At 47.3% G+C, this 20,219-nt stretch overlaps 1 protein-coding gene across 3 annotated transcripts in view; it reads right to left on the reverse strand.

Annotated features, from left to right (window-relative positions):
• MAPK8IP1 (mitogen-activated protein kinase 8 interacting protein 1) overlaps positions 1-20,219 on the reverse strand; it is a 65,111-nt gene that overhangs the window by 10,449 nt on the left and 34,443 nt on the right. For all 3 annotated transcript variants that reach the window (XM_081834874.1, XM_081834873.1, XM_081834875.1), the window contains 4 exons: positions 13,522-13,755; positions 4,312-4,393; positions 1,480-2,355; positions 84-159 (listed from right to left, as the gene is read on the reverse strand). In XM_081834874.1, coding sequence (XP_081691000.1) covers positions 84-159; positions 1,480-2,355; positions 4,312-4,393; positions 13,522-13,755 — 1,268 coding nt within the window. The remainder of the gene's footprint in view (positions 1-83; positions 160-1,479; positions 2,356-4,311; positions 4,394-13,521; positions 13,756-20,219) is intronic.

The following is a 20,219-nucleotide window of genomic DNA, read 5'->3' on the forward strand; positions in this document are numbered from 1 at the left end:
AATTCAGGTGGTCACAGGTTGGAAAACACCACGGTTTGGGTGGATGGAAGGATTCTGGGGCAAAAGGTTTTATCTGCACTCACCTGAAAACTGCTCGGTGTGTCTGCTCTTGCTCCTCCCCATTGATAATACAAGAGAAGAGACCAAATGATTCAGCACCTGGAAATGAAGTGGGGGAAAATACTATAGGCACCTAATAACTCTCATCTTCAAGCAATGAAGTCAACTGTTTTCTGGAACCTGTTTTGCCAAATCAGAAGTGCCCAACAATCATCTTAACTGCACAGCTTCCTAATTTCAATTGGTGAGCAAAGATTCTCTGTGAGGAGTGGGAATTCTATGCATGAGTAGCTGCTTTCATGTAGGTATCCTCAATGGGACAATGTGATACAGAGAGGAATAACCTGACCAATGATAACATTCTGGGTGGGTGTGTTTCATTGTTGTAAGTTCTGACAGGAGCCACTATTTCACAGCATATCCAGTTGGGAGAACAACATGGTGTTGTGCTCTCAATAAAGTTAGCCAAAGCTTTACCCTGCAGCCTCACCACACTTCCTGCAAATGTGGCAGAAATTGATGTGTTCCAAAACTCAACATAATGTAAGCCTCAATTCAATATAATGTAAGATAAAATGGAGGCAACAACATGTGACAGTAGCCCAAGGATTTCCTGCAGGAATCCACTAGAGAAAAAGCCAGTCAAAAAGGTCTAGCATATTTTGGCTTCTTAATGGGCATCTACATGAAAACAACCGATTGACTAAGCTGGTAGCTTCTTGTGGAGCAGATAAAAGGACTGGAGACATACTTCTTTTCCTTAAGTGTTGGAGGTGATATGAGGATTGGATTGTTCCCCATAGTGTGTATACTCCTCTCCCTGTCAGGTTTCTCGGGGCGTTGAAATGTTTCTAAAACCCTGCTTGCCAGAGGTGATAGTGGGACAAAAGAAACATGTATGGCAACAATACCCATGTCATATTCCTTTCAATAAATTGCCTCTAACAATCTTGATCTACTGAGTTCTGAGAAAGTATTATGCCATGGCCATACACTTATGTTTAGGGAGATTTTGTTCCTCAACCCATTCAGACACCAGCATGAGACTGTAAATCAACCTTCACCAATCCAGTTCTCTCCAGATGTTTTGGACTATAGCTCCCATCACAACCAAGTCATAGTCTAAAGTGTTTGGAGGGAAACCCAGTTGGCAAAAGCTGCTCCTGAACATATTTGACATTTTCTTGAACTACACATCCAAGTTGCTCTAAGGTCTTCTGAGGTCACCTTTGGTCTTAACCAGATTATTTTTCATAGAACTGTCTCTTGTATTGACCAACAACTTCCTTGTACCCCCCCCCCCGCAAGGCATTGGGTTTTAATGCCTGAGCAAGTGAAATCTGCTATGTTATGCTGTGAAATTACAGGTCCCCCCCCCTCAATACCAATGCTCATACTGGAATTTGCCCCAGCACTCACTGGAGGAGCGTGACCGTCCGCTCATGAAGACGTTGAGGAACTTCTTGGAGAAATGGATGTCTGCCTCAGGGGTGGAGTCCTCAGAGAGACAGACAGAGTCACGTTTCAGGGCGTCCTCCTCATACTCCTCCCCAATGGCTGACTCATAGGGTGAGGAGACACAGTTGTCGTAGACAGTGGCTGAATCGCTCTCGTCGCTGTAACCCGAGTAACACTGTTTCAGGCTTACGAGTTCCAGCTGCACGTCCTCGTCTACCACAAGAGTGTATTTGACCGAATCGTAGGAGAGGGCACTGGTGTCGGAGCTCACAGACGCCCTCTGGCGGCTATGGCAGGGCCGGTAGCCGCCATTGCTGCTGCTGCCATACACAGTCCTTGGTGCGTTCATTTTGTCAGGTGAGGACAGGTAGTCCAGCACTTCATCCTCCTCGCTGATTGAGGTGTTAGGTTTTCCTGCCAGTTGTGGGTAGCTGGAAGTGTCTATGTCAGAGCTGATGGACATCCGGTTATCACTGGACTGTGACATGAATGGCTTCTCAGACTCCAGAGGGTCAGAATTCTTTTGCACTGGTGTGAGGTAAATCTCCTCAGTAGCCTCCAGCCTTACATCTGTCTGGTAGCGAATGCGGTCCCGATAAGCTTCTGGCCCCCGTGTCACTACTACAACGGTGGGGTTCTGTGGTGGGGGGCGGTTGGCAACCTGCTGTTTTTCCGGTGCCCGGGACGAGGCAACACAGGCTGGAGCGATCTGTGTAGCAGCCGTACGCCGGCACGGGCTTTCCGTGGATGTGCCCCGATCTTTGGTGGAGGTTGTGCTGTTTTGGTGAGTGACCTCATCACTCAGGCAAACGTGGTCATGGGGAGGGGTCTGCTCACCTAAGGGTGGGTAAGGTGGGGTTAGAGGTTTAGGTCAGCCAAAGGAACGAGGGCAACAGTGTCTGGGTACATCTCAGCACAGTTAATTCAGAATGGTGGCAAAAGCAGCTGTTGTGAAGGCCAGTCACCCTAGGGACTGAATCTAAGGAGCTGAGAGGAGCTGTTTCACTTGGTGGGGCCTGTGGAACATTACAATAGTCAGGGACAATAATAAGCAGAGTTGGTATACCAAGTCCTAAGTATTAGCATTCACATCCCAAAGTTGTTATAAAACCTTCTAACTGGAATGACCAATGTTTGGAATTAGTAAGTTCAAAACTGGAACGAATAGCAAAGGAACTAGTTTCCAGGGGCCACAAGGATATTATGAGAGGAAGGAATTAAATGTAGCACACTAGGAAGATTGCTCTGTCAGCACAAGCCTTTCTGCTTGCCTGATGGAAGATCTGCTTTCTCCTTCTCCCATGACCTGTTCCAGACAGGGGCGTAAGAAGGGGGGCGGGGTGCCCAGATTCCATCATGGAAGGGGGTGACAAATTATCAAGGAACAATTACTGCCCTACTAGGGCGGTTCATAAAAAACTTTTTTTTTTTTTAAATGCCTGCTCCAAAGGTCTTATCTTACTACACTAGGGATTATATAGCTATACTGTATATGAAATTTCATGCATATCAGTTAATATCTTGACCCTCCTCCATGAAAATAGCTGTTTGCTTGGCTGTTTTCCTATGTCGTGAAGGCTGAAATTTCAATTCAGTGGTGCACTTACTGTTCCCAACCCTAACCCTGAAAAGCCATCTAATTAGACTTTAATTTGATTTTGACATGTTTTTAGGAGGTAATTTAATTATTGTTTGATTTTATACCAATGTTATGTATCTGATGATAGCCACCCTGAGCCCAACTTCGGCTGGGGAGGGTGGGATATAAATAAAAGTTAATTATTATTATTACTTATTATTATTCCTTTGTAAGAAAATAGGAAATAACGTAAAACGATTTTTGCAGGCAATTTTTTTTTCAAGAAACTTTCTGCACCAAGTACCACCTGACCTTCCTACGCCTCTGGTTCCAGAGGTTTTCTCCTGACTTCCACACAGCCAATTTTGTGGGAGTGAGGAAGGGAGGGAAGCTCCGTTGCACTAGTGGAAGTCCTTGCCCAGGTTTCCGCTCGCAGGGCTCATTAGTTAAATCTTGCCCTCAGGGCCAGATTCAACTAAATTATTGTGCAAGCAGAAGCCAGCACAACGTGTCCTGCTAGTTCAACAGAACTCTCCTCCCCATGTTCCCTAAATCTGCTCAGGAAAACCCTCAGAACAGCATTCAGCAGAAGCAGAGGAGAGATTGGTATGTCCATCAAGCAGAACAGCACAGAGGAAGATGAGGGGGCAGATCATTCCACTGGGCAAGCAGAAATGCTCTCACTGACAGAACTTAGTTTTAGCAGGACACTGGATTCCTCCCCAAGTGTTGTTATTAAATTGATATCTTCCCTTACTTCAAGGACCCCAGAATGCTGTTCATGTTGCTTTCACTTCACAACCCTGTGAGGAAAGTTGCACTGAGAGAGTTAATTTCTCAGACCATCTATTGAGTGCCTTGTCTGACGGGGCTTTTTGAACCCAATTCCAGCACTTGCACCCAACTTTATCACACTAGCTCTTCTGCCACAGATTGTCTTGATGTAACAAGAGCCATGTTGTGAGTTGGCCTTGGATTTTTAGAATAAGCCTGTTCTGAAGGAGAGCAGGCAGGAAAAGTCAAACCCACCCCCCCATGCCTCGTGTGCCACCAGTCAATTAATAAAACTATAGCATCCGTTTCAAGATGCAGGCCAAAGTGAAAACACATTAGAAGGATGTAGTGAGAAGGTCCAAGCGCCAGAGAATGTACCATCATGCAAAAAGGGGGAGGAAAAAGATAGAGAACCGGTTGCTGTACAGAGATGAACTCACCAGTTTTCAGAGGGGATGACGACCGGGACACTCGCTCCTGCCAACTGTGCTTTTTCCCCAGAGAGTTGTTATTCAGAGTGTCCTGAGCAAAAGAACAAAGCGGCCTTGTAGCTGCAAGGGTAAACGGCGCATGGCACAAAGGGGGCCCCATCAACCCCCCCAAACTCCAGCCTATGGCCCTGCTGCTTCCCCCTCCCCCAGCCGGCTATTGTCTGTGTGCATTCATAGGGATTCAACAGCTAAATCCATCTGTTGCTGCTGCAGCCGCAGATGCCAGAACCACTGTAGTTCAGATCCACAATGAAGCAGTTGAGAGAAAAGGGAAAAAGTAGAGGAGATGGAGCAAGGCATGGGGACTGGGGTCGGGGAGAGAAAGTACCCCCCAAGCCTTCGTCAGAAAGAAGCAAAATGTCACATTTCCGGGTACCATTCACTTGTGCTTCACTGCTGCAGGGAGACTGAATCACACAAATGCTCTCTCTTTCCAAGTGGTTTTGCCTTTGCCCTGGAAAACTCTCTCTTTAGTGCTAAATCAGAGCAAACAGCACTCTGCAGAAAAGCTGACTGCTGTTTGTTCCGATTCAGAGCTGAATCACAGGTTTTCCCAGGGGGAAGTGGCAGGGCAAATGTAAATGTGGATGAGCCATTGTTCCCATTAGTCAAAGAATTTCAGGCATTCTAACACACTGCTGCCACAATGGGCTGAGCTGCATTTTACAGCGTAGCTCCTGGCATTTCTCCATCCCCTCCAAAGCAGCAGCCCAGAGTGAGTCAAGGTGGTGCTCTGCAGAGGTTGCTGGATGACAACTCCTATTATCTCTTATCGCTTAGCCATGTTAGTTGAATGATGAGACTTGGGAGTCCCAACAACATCTGGAAGGCACCATGTTCACTATCAATCCAGTAGCCAATTAATCAGGATTCAGTTTCTGGGTGGGAGGAGGGACACAGGTTGGCAGTAACCATGTATCCATTGTATTTCACAAAGAGATCCTATCAAAAATAATAATATTACTTGGATAAGACCATGGAGCAAGACATTCACTGGAGTACCAGACATTAAAGCACACTTTTATGAGAAGGGTGTATGCTTTTTAAAGGTGCACAGCCTATGAAGCATAGAATCCTATAATTCTAGAGTTGGAAAGGAGCCAAGGGCCATGTTGTCCAACCCCCTGCAATGCAGGAATCACAGCTAAAGAATCCCTGACAGATGGCCACCCAACCTCTGTTTACAAATCTCCAATGAAGGAGAGTCCACCTGTTGAGTGCAGCTCTTACTGTGAGAAAGTTTCTCCTTATGTTTAGTTGAAGTCGCCTTTCTTGTAATCTGAATCCATCAGTTTGAGTCCCCCTGGTAGCAGTAGAAAACAATTTTGCTCCATCATCCATGTGACAGCCCTTCAGATATTTGAATATGACTATCATAATTCCTTGGCTATCATGAATTAAAGGATTCTGGAAAGTCTGTGTCCAGTGATGCTGCCATGTGCTGTGTCAGAGGCAAGCAGGGTCTCTCCCCTAACCCATCCTCCAGCTGCCTCAGTCCCTTTTGTGTCTCTCAGGGAGCTACTCCCAGAGGCTGCTTTGGCTCACCCACTCGTGCTTCAGCCCTGGTACCACCAGACTTTCTGCCCATTTCTCTACCAGGGAAGTCCTTGCTTTCCCAGGGCAGAAGTGGAGGAGAATGTTACAGGAAGCAACTTCAGAGAAGGCTCTTCCTCTGCTGCTAAGTTAAAAAGCACTGTCTCCTGCAAAAGGGTATCTTAAACAGGCCCCCAGGGCCTCACAGGCCAAGCAGAAGAAAGGTGCACATTGAACGCTAAGCTTGTAGAAAGGCAGCATAAAACATTTCTAAATGGATTCAAGTAAGAAAACTACTATATGTACAATGGGAGAGGCAGGGGCAAGGAAACATACTTGCACCAATGGTTAACAAAAGGCATGCATACTTTCTGAACAAAAACAATGAACATAAAAGCAAACTTCTGATGGACTCCAGAACAACACCCCCAAATTTCTCTAAAAGCCATTTAATATGTCCCCTTGTTTATTTGCTGCTCCCAGTTCCCATTTTGCTGAATTTGCTGAAATTAGATTATTATCTTTTTCTATGTTAAATTATTTCCTCAGCTGCATTTGCCCAAGCCTAACTTCCCTCTGCAGTCCTTTGGAATCCTTCATTTGCTCCTCCCAATATCCCCCCAAAATAAAACTAAACCTGCAGCTAGAAGCTTCCTAGGCCTTGGAGACTTAAAGCACTGTTTCCTAGCCACTTTGGTTCCCTAGTGTGCTGCTGGATTGCAGTATGAAAGGAATGCCCCGGGACCTGCATGAAGCAGTACATAGAGGCAGGAAGAGAAGGGAGGGCAGTGGGATGTACTGTCCCAAGAGACTGTCCTCTCTGCAGCCAATGAAAGAGAGAGGCTGCCACTAGCTGCCAACGTAGCTTTGAAAGCTGCTCTTGTGCTGGGGCAAAGGAGCCCATGTCCCCATCTGCCTCTGCGTGGCTCCCGGTGGCAACTGTACAGGCTTCAAGCTGCCTGAACAGCAACCATTTCTGCCAATGCATGTCCAGAGGAGGGGCTAGCAGAAAAGGAAGCAACTTCTCCCCCAACACACACACACACACACACACACACACACACACACACACGTCAGATGACCAGAGAATGGGATTATGAGATCATACACTTGTGACAAGAATCAACAGAGCAATTTGGAGGCATTATGCAACCATCTCAATATGGTGATTGAGGGCATTCTGCATGATGTGCCACAGACAAAAGACTCGAAGATCTCATGATCTGGAGAGGGGTAGGGCTCCCTGGTTCCTGAAGAGCTTGTAACATAGCTATTCCTCCACCCATGATACTTGACACTAGTGGTAAAAGGTCCTTCACTCAGCCTGCCCTTGCTGACTCTGCAATTTCTGCTGCAGCTTGTTGGGTATGTTTGGAGATAGGAACATTGGCCAAGAGTTGCTGGAAGAAGAAGACACGGCGTCTGGTTTCATGACAGGGAACTACTAAAAGGGGAATCACATTCACTGTCCTCCGCAAAGCTGTCCATTCCTGCGACAACCGTCAAGGTTTTTGGTCACCAAACCACAGCAACACAAAGAATGTCCCTCAAAATGGCAGATGCATAATGATGTAGGAGCTTGATGCTATGGAGAAGGAGGAAGTGAGCTGGGTTTTGCAATCAGCGCAAGAGCAGTGCTGTAACGTCTGAGGGAAAGGGATGAGCTGGAAGCTGGATGCTTATCCTTATGCCCTTTTGACAATCCAGTTGCTCTGCACTGCAACACAGTGATGCTTCTGATGCAGTGTCAAAAGATCCTTACTGCACCAGGACATTTTGACACACTGCCCAGCAAACATACTCCTTTGGAGCAACTGAGTGTCTCTAGCAGGGAGAGAGATTTGGATTTAATGGTACAATTATCAATGGTAGCTGACATGAGATAAAGTCTATGAAACACCACACAGGGAATGTTGGAGATAAAACTTTGCACATACATTAGAAAACAAAGATATCTGTTGTGATCTTTCTGATTTATTAGATTACTTGAAAGGGACTTTGGAGGAGACAAATGCAGCACCCAAGAATTGCAATGTAGGAGGTGAACAGATGATTATTATTAATGTGAAAAGGGGACTGTAATGAGAATGAGCAATTCTAGCCGACTGAGAAAGAAACCTCTGTATGAACACATCTTTCATCTGATGTTTCCTTAGGGCTTCTTCTCTCTGCCATATGTGAAGCAGCAACCATCATTCGCTTCAGACAAAGGTGGACCTTTTTCCAGGCTTTCTCTAACTTATTTGACCCTGTCTTCATTAGCCTTAATTCTTCATTTTATACTACAGTTTCACTGGTATTATTATTATTATTATTATTATTATTATTATTACTAATCATTATTTATTTTATGTATATACTGCCCTTTACCTGGAGGTCTTAGGGAGGTTCACAGGACAAATATGCAGTATTTTTCTTTTAATGATGTTGTTTTTAAGTTGCATACTGCTTTGAGATTTTAAAAATATTAAGCAGTTTCTAAATGCTTTAGAATAATAAAATAAAACATGCTTTCTTATAGCAGAACCAATCTGACTGGTGCTATGGAATCGGGGAAATTATTGTTAATTCTAAAAATGCACTAAACAGGTGCAGGTACAGTACAGAAGACAGCAAAGATATAAACGTGTTAAGAACACATTCCTTTTTATTGGATGCTGGGACGATAAGCATATCAGCAATATTGGCCCATAAAGTGTGTAAACAAGGTTAAAGGATAGATCTAAATAAATGAATGAAATTGGAACTAGGATTTCTCTCCACTGGATTATTCCAGCACCGACTGCCATGCCTGAAAGTATTTTGTCTGAACAGATCAGTCATACATATTGCTGACTGATGATGCTATGTCCGGAAGCCAGATCTGGGGAAGTCTCATGAATGCAGAGCACTGCACTGGAACTAGCTTTGAAATGTTACAGTTTGGACCATGGCTGTTTCTATCTCTCCTTGCCGAAATTAATGTCATATTCCTCCAACCCATGTGTGAAGAAGAAAACGGTAGTTGGCAAAGTGAGACTCTGCCCAGATCAGAATAAGATCTTGTGATCTGCGTTACAGCTCTTATAGGCCTTTTCAGGAAATTCCAGGCCTGAAAGGGTTACTTGCAGACTCCAGCTCTCAGTGCCAGCCTTTGCACCCCCGCCCCCCATCAGATATATAGCTGGACTGACAGAGCAGCAGAAATAGCTTGGAGAGAGGTCTGCTGCTGACATAGCTAAGTGCCCTGGAAACTCCTGCCTGTTCCTTTGGAAACGGACAATCTTAGCATCCAGATTTTGCCATTATTGTTGCTCCTGAACAGGCAAAACCAACAGGATAAAAGGAGAGTTTAAGTCAGTCTGGAGACATAATCAGCTTTCCCTTTCAGGGAAAAGTACATTAAAACAGCAAGTCAAGGTACCCACAGAGCCTGCTCAGGGCAGCCTGGCTGAGGAAGAGCCCATGATGTAAATTGCCACCTTTATTATCTGGGAAATTACTCATTTCTGTTGGCTCTTCCTGGCACTAGGTGTATGGGGAGGGTATCAAGTGAGATCACCGCTTACTCCAGGCCATATTTAACTTCTATGAATATTACTCACCTAGTTCATAAACACCCCTACAGCTATTTAATTTTCATTATTCCCCCAACACCTATGGCTGTTTGTACCTGCCATACATAGCCTTCTGTGAATTCTTCTACCTATCCACTCCCACATGCAGAAGTGAAACACGGACAAGTCAAAATCACTCATCACACCCACACCTGTGAGGACTGCCCTCCCCACACAACCCTCTTCCTGCACCCAAACTTGAAACTCCTTCTCCAAGGGAAGAGTTGGAATCAGAAAGCATTTCTTATCTAGTAGGAGAGTAGGGGACTCACCTTAGAGGACTGCATTATGTTTTTGGCCTGCCTTGGCCTAAAAAAAACCCTTTTCTCACACACTCTCAGTGAGCAGCATCATAACCCTCACCCCCCTGCTGTTTTTGCTCCCCAAGACCACTCTCATTCTCCTGCGGCAGTAAGCTTGTATTAACATTACTCTGGTGATTCAGCATCTCGGACTGGAAATCCCACCTCCCCTCTATTGAAAAGAAATAAATATAATACATCAGTATGTGTTTGAGGGATAGTATGCATGCACAAACCGCAAGAATAGTATTTTTGTCTCCTTTAAACATACTGTCTCTCTGGCCCAACACCAGGGGCAGACCTTTGAACCCCATCCCAAGATCAAGAGGTTTCTGGAAATGGAGATTGTGCTTTTGTGGACAACAACAACAACAACAACAACAACAACAACAACAACAACACACTCGCCTCAGTCTGGTGCTGTACCAAGTACCCAGACAGGGCCACCCAGCTCATTCACCCAAGTCTTGGTAAAGCAAGCCAGATCAGCTCCTTCATCCATCATGAAGGGATCAGTCAGATTAGTCCCTTCCTCAGCCCCTATACCAGGGGAGGTGGATCCCTGTTGGTTCTCCTGGATCTCTCAGCAGCTTTAGATACCAGAGACCATGGTATCTTCCTGGAACAGCCCTGCAAACTGAGAGTTGGGAGCACTGTACTGTGATGGTTCTGCTATCTGCAGAGTAATTTTTGGGTCATCATCAAGCACCTACCTTGTTCCCCCACACTTTTCAAACACACATGAAACTGCTAGGTGAGAGGATCCAGTCATTTGTGGATGGCACCCAGCTCTATTTGTTTATACCATCTGAGTCAGGTGAAGCCCAAAGTCTGGCAGCCGTCAAGGGCTGGATGAGAACCAATAAACTGGAGCTGAATCCTGACAAGATGGGAGGTGGTTCCTATGTCCAGGAACAGGGTAAGCAACTGGTTCTTGAGGGATTCACACTCACTGATATGGAGCAGGCAGTGCTCCTTGATTCTAAGTTGAGACTGGATGTCCAGGAAGGCAAGGTATGAACATGCCCAGCCAGGGCTTCCACCTTGACCCCATAATTGAGGGACCCCAGGGCCCCGTGACATCAGCATGCCCCACGGTGTGCTTGTAGTGTGCGTACACGCCTCGCGGTGTGCTGGTGTCATTCGCGCATGCCCCAAGGTGTGGGCACCCCGTGACTTGAGTGCATGATGCAAGCACACCCCATGGTGTGCATGCGTGTCACCACAGAAATTTGTGGGTTCCTGGTCCTTCCATCAGAAATACTGGGGGAGCTTGTCCCCCCCCCAGCACCTATGCACCCCACCACAGCTGGTTCACCACCTATGGCTGTTCCTGAACTGGGATAACTTAACTACCGTTATTCATGCTCTGGTAGACTACTGACTGAATTACTGCAATGCCCTCGACACGGGGCTGCCATCGAAGAGGGTCCAGAAGCTACAGATAGTGCAAAATGCAACAGCTCAGCAGCTGTATGGGATCCCAAAGTGGAGACAACTATTCTTTGGGAATTGCACTGGGTGCCTGTATACTATCAATACTTGTTAGGGCACCTTTCCCAGTAGGTCCTGCTCAAGGATTAATCTTTCACCCAGCATTGTGGTCTTCATCATAATGGCTGTCTCCGCAGGTGCATCTGCTGTGAAAATCCAAACATGGCTATTCTTCAATCTCATCTTGTTTGGTTCTAAGACAGAGCTCAAAACTGCTGGCATTGAGTGCTAAAGCCAACAAATGGGGTATCTCTTGCAGAAATTTCAGGGTACAGTCGAGTTACACATGGTCCTGGGCGCCAGAGGGAATGTTGCAGGGTGCATGAGACTATGACAGTAGGTGTTTTCCAATTTTACTCTCCTATGGAAGTTGGAGGCGCAGCTATGATGAGAGTGGCTTTGGCCGACCTGGTACTTTCCAGGTATTCTGGACTACAAGTCCCATCAGCCCCAGCCAGTATGGCCAAGCTGGGAGTTACACCAGGTTGGCAAAAGCTGGATAAGAGGGCTCTATCCTTGTCCCCTTTTTCTCCAGCCCAAGCCATTCAGCTCTTCAGCTGGAGCTTTAATAGCCTCTATTGTCAATTGCATAATGGTACCAATTCCCAGCCCCCACCTACACACACACACACACACACACACACACACACACACACAGAGAGAGAGAGACATGCAGTCTTCACCATCTGCTGCACAGAGCAGCACCTGCCTTTCGGTGCACTTTCCATTGCTAACGTCACTGGGAAAATCTTCTTATATAGTAAGTGGAGCCAATATCCCAGAACAGCATACGATTAAAAATAGCCTCTTGTAGCATGTGGAACCCTACTTGCTTTATAGACTAAACAACAGAGAGGCAGATAAAGAGATTGCAGGTGGCTAGGCTGTGAACAGTATCCCCAGCTAGGCGTCTAATCTTGTTCAGGGGGTATATCTTTCCTGACAATGGTTCCTAGGGTGCAACAGGTTACAGACAACTCTGGTGTGGTCAAAGATGGCCTCACAATTCTCTGGGCCAAGTCCAGAATCTTGGTGCTTTTTAGAGCTTCATTCCTTAGGCACAAAACAATGCACAATTCTATAGCCATTCAACAGAAGAGAAGGTCACCATGGACTGAATGCATTATAAACCATTTCGACGCAGGATAAATTAAACAACAAGGCACCAGTATACACGCCAAGAATTTCTAGAGGAAACTTGGCATTTATCATCTGCGTGACTCATTTGAGGACGGGAATGCACAGAAGAGATGTTGTGGGACGGTTTGATATTTCCCAGGCAAAAGGATATGGAAGTGTTAACTTCCTTACCTGGGGGTAAGCCCCACTGAGCATGCAGGAGAATGAGCTGTTCCTTTCTTTCCACCCACTCCCTCTTGCACACACAAACACTGCACAGAGTCTCCCTTCATCAGCAGAGCTGTTATCCCAGCCAAACGTCTCCCGGTAAAGGGATTAACCACTTCCAGGATGTTATCCCTATGGTCTCATTTCTGGGGAGGTAATTCTCGCTTCCCCAAAACAGTGTCCATTCCAAAATGGATTCCCTGCCTTCTTAACTCACTAAAACTTATTCTAATCCACAGTCTGTCAGCTATCAGACTCAGAACATATTTTGAACAGAAATAATGTTAAACTCTGAGCATGTTCAGAGTACATTCCTCTCACAGCTAACAGGTTCCCCCTCTCCCCACACACATGTGCACACACCACACAATCTTGGGATTGTACAGCAGCATTTCCTACTTAAAGACTATAATGTCTACAGTGGTTTGAGCCCCAGAACATCTCAATTCAGAAATCAAGCACTGAAACCCAGTCTCCCCACCCCTGCCACCTTCTAATCCCAGAATCTACCACTGACTCTCACAATCTTCATGGAAAGATAAAGCATGCAGAGCTCCAAGACACCCCAAAGGCTCTCTGGCAGCTTTCCCCACCAATTAGACCACATTCTTGCCCATAAGCAACACAACTATGGGGGTGGGGGGGGGAAATGTGAGGTTTGAGTTCAGGGAGGTGAACATGCTTTCTTTGCTTTGCAGACACTGACTTATTTCTGCAGGGGGAAACTATCAGCTCTCATCTTCTGCTTGACAGTGACTGGGAACGATCACAGAGCAATCCAAAACACGTCTATTCAGATCCAAGACACAGCGCTTGTCTAATTCCTGCCCTGCCCTCTCCTGCAGATCCCTACCCACCTCACCCCCTTTCTCGCTCGAGGGACTCACCTGCGTCCGAGGCACCTGTGGGAAGAGATTGAGCGTCGTGGGCCGCTTGGGTCTGTAGGTGTCCATGGTCACTGGCGGGGGCTCCTTCTTGATCGGCTCAGGAGCCGTCCTTTCATCGCCTGGGGTGTCCCCAGTAGCATCAATCAGGTCTAGCTGAAGCATCTCTGCCTGGAGCCGGCTGGCCTCCCCTCCACCCACTCCCAGAACGCTACTGGTCTGCAGATTCACATGGCTCTGCCAGGATATAAAACAGGGGTGGAGGGAGGGAGAGAGGGAGGGAGAGAAAGAATGAGAGCAGTAATAAGGCTAGGAAGCGGAGGAGGGGGGGTCAGGCAGTCGCAATTCATCAGCAGCAAGCGTCTCCTTGTGAAAGGGCATCAAAGCTCCAAATCAAAGCCACCTAGAAGAGAAGCTGTTGACTTGTCACCCTATCAAAAGCTCTTACAAACCACTCCTTGCAGCAGCCCTAACAAATAATTGGGACACCGTACTCCCACCCCCTCTGTTTACTGTGTAACAGATAATTTCTGCAGGACAAAGTTGGGGAAATACAGATAAAAGATTTCAGGTGGTAAGCCTGTGCCTGGACTGCCCCATTTTGGGATGCAGGCAGAGGATCACGTGATGGGACTGCTTCTTCATCCAAAGAACCCCTGAGTAAAGAAAACTAGATATCGAGGAAAGGGTTCTGACGTAGCCTTCTCAGTCCTATGCTTGGTTTTCTGTATGCAGAGATTGGGTACAATCGCCAAAGTCTTTTTTTCCTGGGCGCTTGCCCCCTTTCCACCCCCTTTTTAATTTTTAACAACAAATTTGCCAAGTAAATACAGCAGAATGTGCACAAGTTTAAAGTGCATACTGTATACAATGAGGGAGTCATTCGACCATGAACCTCCTTGCTCATGTGAAATCTTTTAAACTAAGGCTACTTGCCAGACTTCTGACTTACCGACAGCCTAGGTTGCCCAAACAAAAAGTTTTCCAAAATTTAGCTACGGATGCTCTTGCTATTCTGTCACAATTCTAGCAACTAAGCATTCCAAACTTGGGTTTTGGGTAGATTAGGAAGGGGAAAACTGTAACCTTCTAGATGCTCCAACTCCCATCAAGGATGATGGGAGCTGTAAGCCAGAAACATTTGGAGGGTCATAGCTTGCCTATCCCTGGTGCAGAGGGCAAGTTCTAGAAAAACAAAAAACTGGTCCTGACCTCAGCTGCCACCTACTGGAGAGTGCCTAGTAGTTCCATATTTAATCAATCAATGTACAGTCGTACCTTGGAAGTCGAACGGAATCCGTTCCAGAAGTCCATTCAACTTCCAAAAGAACGTTCACAAACCGGAACACTCACTTCTGAGTTTGTGGCATTCAGGAGCCAAAATGTTCGAGACACAAGGCATTCGGGATCCAAGGTACGACTGTATTAATTTTCTATACTGTCCTTCATCTGGCAATCACAGGGCAGTTTGCAACATAAAAATACAAAATAAGAACACCAAATACATAATAAAACCAATAACTCCCCCTCCCGCAAACACATTTAACGGGCCACAGAATGTTAATCAGCCAAAGGCCTGGTTATAGAGAAACGCTTTCACTTGGTGACTAACGATATGTAATGAAGATGCCAGGCGAGCCTCCCGGGGTGAGCATTCCACAAACGCAGAAAAGGCCCGTTCTCGTGTTGCCACCATCTGGAACTTTCATGGAGCAGGCACACAAATAAGGGCCTCAGATGGTGAGCTCTGGATCCATATCAGTTCATATGGGGAAAGGCGGTCCTTGAGGTATTGCAGTCCTAAGCTGTTCAAGGCTTTATAAGCAAAAAACAACACTTTGAATTGGGCCTGGAAACTAATTGGCAGCCAGTGCAGTCGGGGCAGGATGAGGAACCTAGCTGCCAAATTCTGCACCAGCTGAAGTTTCTGAACAGTCTTCAGAGGCAGCCCAACATGTTGCAGTAATCTAATGAATATGAATAGCTTAAGGAAGTAACGCCAAGGCAATCTGGGCATGGCAATTTTTCCTAACTCTTGTTAGAACTCATAAGGAATTCAGTGGTAAGCAAAACCAAATCCCCAAAGTGTCTCCACTGAAATGCCTATGGATCATTCTGAAAATGTAAATATTATGCACTGGGTCGCTCTATGACACAGGAAATATCTTTCTCAATGCCTTTCTGTGGTAAATGAGGAATCTTCAAGTCTTTAAGGTAACAAGAGCTTTAAGTTAACAAGAAAGAAACCATTTGTACAGCTGTACAACCATTTTTTAAAAGCTCCAGAGTGTCATAAAACCAAAGAGCTGAAAGGAGACGGATACACGGATACACGGATACACGGATTTTAACTGTTGGAACCAAACATACCCAGACTACACCCGTACACTTCATCTCCTTGTTGTGTATTGAGTCAAAGGATTTTATATCTGTATTTTTATTGTCTGTAATTGAATTAGGGTAAAGTAACTGCCTTTTGGTTCCAGAGGGTACAGCTACTATTGGTTCATTTAAGCTGCTGTATTTGGATCCTCTGTCTTATTGGTTGCCTCCAAAAGGCAGGACTGTGATTGCCTGATATTGTTCCCTCCAAAATGTATCCCTTCTAGCTTGTTCCCTGTCCCTATAAATGTAGCTCTCCCCTCCTCAGGTTTTAGTCTTGTTGCTTTTAATAAAGAAGTGTTACTAGAGAACTGTCTCCAGCATATTATGTCAAGAGAGCTGAAATCACAAACCCCACGTCACAACAACTGGCGACGAAGGTGGGATCCGGAATGCTGAGGAGCGGTTAAACGCAGCCCTGCCTCAGAGTCCGGATTGTAGCTAAGAACAAGACTCACTGGCCGGCTGAGAAGACGACCCTGCCCACAGGACAATGGAGAGTCCAAGGGTATTGGAGCCCTTCCAGCCATCAGAGCCCCACACGTGGGAAGACTACGTCAAACGCTTCGAGTTCTTCGCAGTGGCTCAAGGGATCACCGATGCCAGCAAAAGAAGGGCCACATTCCTGAGCTACTGTGGGCCTGAGACCTTCAAGCTGGCCAAGGCATTGCTTGCCCCAGCGAAGCTAAGTGAGACATCTCTCAAAGATATTCTTGCCTGCCTAACAAGCCATTTAGCGCCTACTGAGACCAAGATGGCCCGGCAAGCTCGCTCAGCACTGCGACTTCCAAGATCTGGAAGAGACTCTCCTGGATCGGTTTGTCGGTGGTCTGAGCAGCAAGAAAGCCAGAAGACGCATCGTGGCTAAAGAAGAGGTTACCCTTGCTTCAGCCTTGAAGGAGGCCACTGCCACGGAGAATTATGAAAGAGAGGAGCTTGATGCCAGTCGCAGGGCCCCTAAGCCACAGATAGAAGTTGCACATGCCATGGACGAGCTAGAGGCTACTCCAAGCCAGAGCCCAGTCCGTGGGGTCGAGTCAGTGCGTCAGGCCTGCACAGTGCACAAAGATCACCGAGGCAGGTGCCCTGGTTGTGGCGGAAACCATGAGCGGAAGAGTTGTAGTTTCCGGGATGCTATGTGCCGGACGTGCGGAAAGACAGGTCACATCGCCAGGGTCTGTAGATCGGCGGCGTTGGGAGCGACAGGAGCACCTAGACTGGAGCATCGCAGATCGCCCACAGCAAACCATGTTCTAAAGGACTGCCACTACGTAACGGAGATCAACGGGAGGGTCGTGCAGTTTCCAGCGCAAGGCAAGGCACACATCAAGGTGAAGATTGAGGGTCAGCTGTGCGACATGGAGGTGGACTCCGGATCTGGATTCACTATCGTGTCGGACCAGACCGCGAGGACATTCTTCCCCAGGGGTAAGTTGCCCCCTCTGGAGCCCTTCCTGGCAACTTTGCAGTCATACTCAGCGGGCCGCATCCATGTCATGGGAATGTGTGCCGTGAGAGTACAGTTCCGGGACAAACAGGCGGTACTGAAACTGGTGATTGCGAAGGGCAGTCGCCCCAGTCTCCTGGGCACTGACTGGTTCCCCGCCCTGGGACTGAGTATATCAGGGCTTAATTCAATCCAAACCTGCCCTGAGATGAGCGAGGCATTATGCAAAGAATTTGCTGGTCTCTTTAATGGAAAACTGGGTTGTTATAAAGGGCCCCCAGTTGACTTCGAATTGGACCCTGGGGTGGCCCCAATCCGACTCAAACCAAGGCGAGTGCCATTTGCACTGCAACCCAAGATTGAAGCAGAGCTGGATAAATTGGTCAAGCAGGGATTTCTCTCACCCGTGGACTCCGCTAAGTGGGAGACTCCAATCGTCACGCCCCTTAAAGCAAATGGGGAAGTCAGGATCTGTGCTGATTACAAATGTACTATCAATAAGGCACTCAGGGGAAACTCATACCCCATTCCAGTCGTATCACATCTGTTGGCTAAACTGGCTGGGGGCAAGGTGTTCGCCAAAATTGACCTGGCACAAGCTTACCAACAGCTGCCAGTAACCCCACAATCAGCGGAAGCACAGACTATTGTCACACATAAAGGGGCGTTCAGAGTTAACAGATTACAATTTGGAGTTTGTGTGGCCCCAGGGATTTTTCAAGGGCTCATGGAACGCCTGTTGAGAGGTCTGCCGGGGGTCTTGCCATTTTTTGATGACGTTTTGATTGCTGGAAAAGACCCACAGGAACTGGTTGCGCGTGTCCGTGCAGTGTTGCTCAAGTTCAAGGAGGCGGGGTTGCAACTAAAAAAGGAAAAATGCAGTTTTGGGGTGCCAACTGTGGAATTCTTGGGGTTTAAAATTGATGCATCAGGCATCCACCCCACAGATGCTAAGGTTAAGGCCATCATCGAGGCACCACGACCACAGAACAAGACGGAGTTGCAGTCATTCCTGGGACTTATTAACTTTTATCATTCGTTCTTACCCCAGAAAGCTTCGGTAGCTGAACCAGTACATAGACTGTTGCAGAAAAAGAATGTGTGGCGATGGGGGCAGGAGCAGCAGAAGGCTTTTGACTCCTTGCGAGGAATGCTGAGTAGCAAGAGCGTCCTTGCTCATTATGATGAATCGAAGCCGCTGGTCCTGGCATGTGATGCCTCTCAATACGGCCTGGGGGCGGTGCTGAGTCATAGGGAACCGGATGGGTCGGAAAAGCCCATCTCTTTCTATTCCCGTACGTTGTCGCCCATGGAGCGCAACTATGCTCAAATTGACAAAGAGGCGCTTGCAATTGTGGCAGGAATCAAAAAGTTCCATGATTATGTGTACGGTCGCCATTTCTCCATTGAAACGGACCACAAACCACTGTTGGGGTTGTTCAACCCGAACAAACAAATGCCACAAATTCTCTCCCCCAGAATGTTGCGTTGGTCTATATTCCTGAACGGGTTCCAGTACACCTTGACCCATGTGCCAGGAAAACGGTTGTGCCACGCTGATGCGCTGAGTCGATTGCCCCTTCCTGGCGGGAGCAATGAGGATCCTGCTCCAGCGGAGCACATAATGATGCTGGAAACACTTCCGGGGGCTCCTGCAACGGCTACTGATATTGCTGAGAAAACGAAGAAAGATGCTGTTCTCTCCCGTGTGCTCACTTGGGTGGGGAGGGGGTGGCCAGGTGGTCCGCATGAAGACAAATTCAGGCCTTATGCGACAAGGCAGCACGAGTTATCCATGCATAAGGGTTGTCTCCTGTGGGGAGATAGGGTGATCATCCCAGCACCACTGAGAAACAGGGTTCTTGAGACGCTTCACATGGGACACCCGGGAATGGTCAGTATGAAGTCGCTAGCACGATGTTATGTGTGGTGGCCTGGAATGGACCAGAACATAGAACAATGGGTACGAACATGCAAGGCATGCCAAGAGGTGCGGCCAGAAGTGGCCAGAGCACCAGTTCACTGGTGGGAGCAGTCCAGATCTCCCTGGAGCCGGCTGCACTTAGATTTTGCTGGGCCATTCCAGGGGAAGGTCTTTTTGGTTATCGTCGATGCATATTCCAAATGGTTAGAAGTGGCGATGGTCCCTAGCATGGCATCAGCTGCCATAATCAAGGTGTTGAGGCAGCTGTTTGCAACCCATGGGTTACCTGAGACCATTGTATCAGATAATGGGGCAGCTTTTGTATCCCAGGAATTCAGGGCATTCTTGGCTGATAACTTCATAAGGGGGGTCACATCCGCACCCTTTCACCCATCCTCCAATGGGCAGGCGGAGCGCATGGTAAGAACAGCCAAAGAATCCATTGCGCGCTTAATGGAGGGTAACTGGTCAGCTCGCATCGCACGAATGTTATTTTTGCAGCATGCGACGCCGTGTACTGCGACGGGCAAGTCGCCAGCTGAGCTGCTCTTGGGTAGAAGATTGGTAACGGTGTTGGATTATGTCCACCCGGATAAAATGCCAAACCGTAATTCAAGAGCAAACCCCCAGGCTGAGACTGACACAACAAGGTATTTCGCCCCTGAAGATCAGGTCTGGGTGAGGAACTATTCATGAGGTTCGCGGTGGGTGGCTGGTGTGGTCACCCGGGCTAGTGGACCTGTGTCCTATTATGTGACCTTGGAAAATGGGCAAGTTTGGAAGAGACATATAGATCAGCTGAGGCGCCGGGCGTTCAGCAGGGAGGAGTCTGATAATTCATCCCTGGCTAACGACGCAGAGCTACAAGACCAGAGTGAAAATGGCCCAGAGGTGCAATCACCAGGGGCTTCAGCAAATGAACCAGGGTCTGCTAGTCCTCAGGATGAC

This window comes from Podarcis erhardii (genome assembly GCF_964252035.2).
Source record: "Podarcis erhardii genome assembly, chromosome: 1".
Lineage (NCBI taxonomy): Eukaryota > Metazoa > Chordata > Lepidosauria > Squamata > Lacertidae > Podarcis > Podarcis erhardii.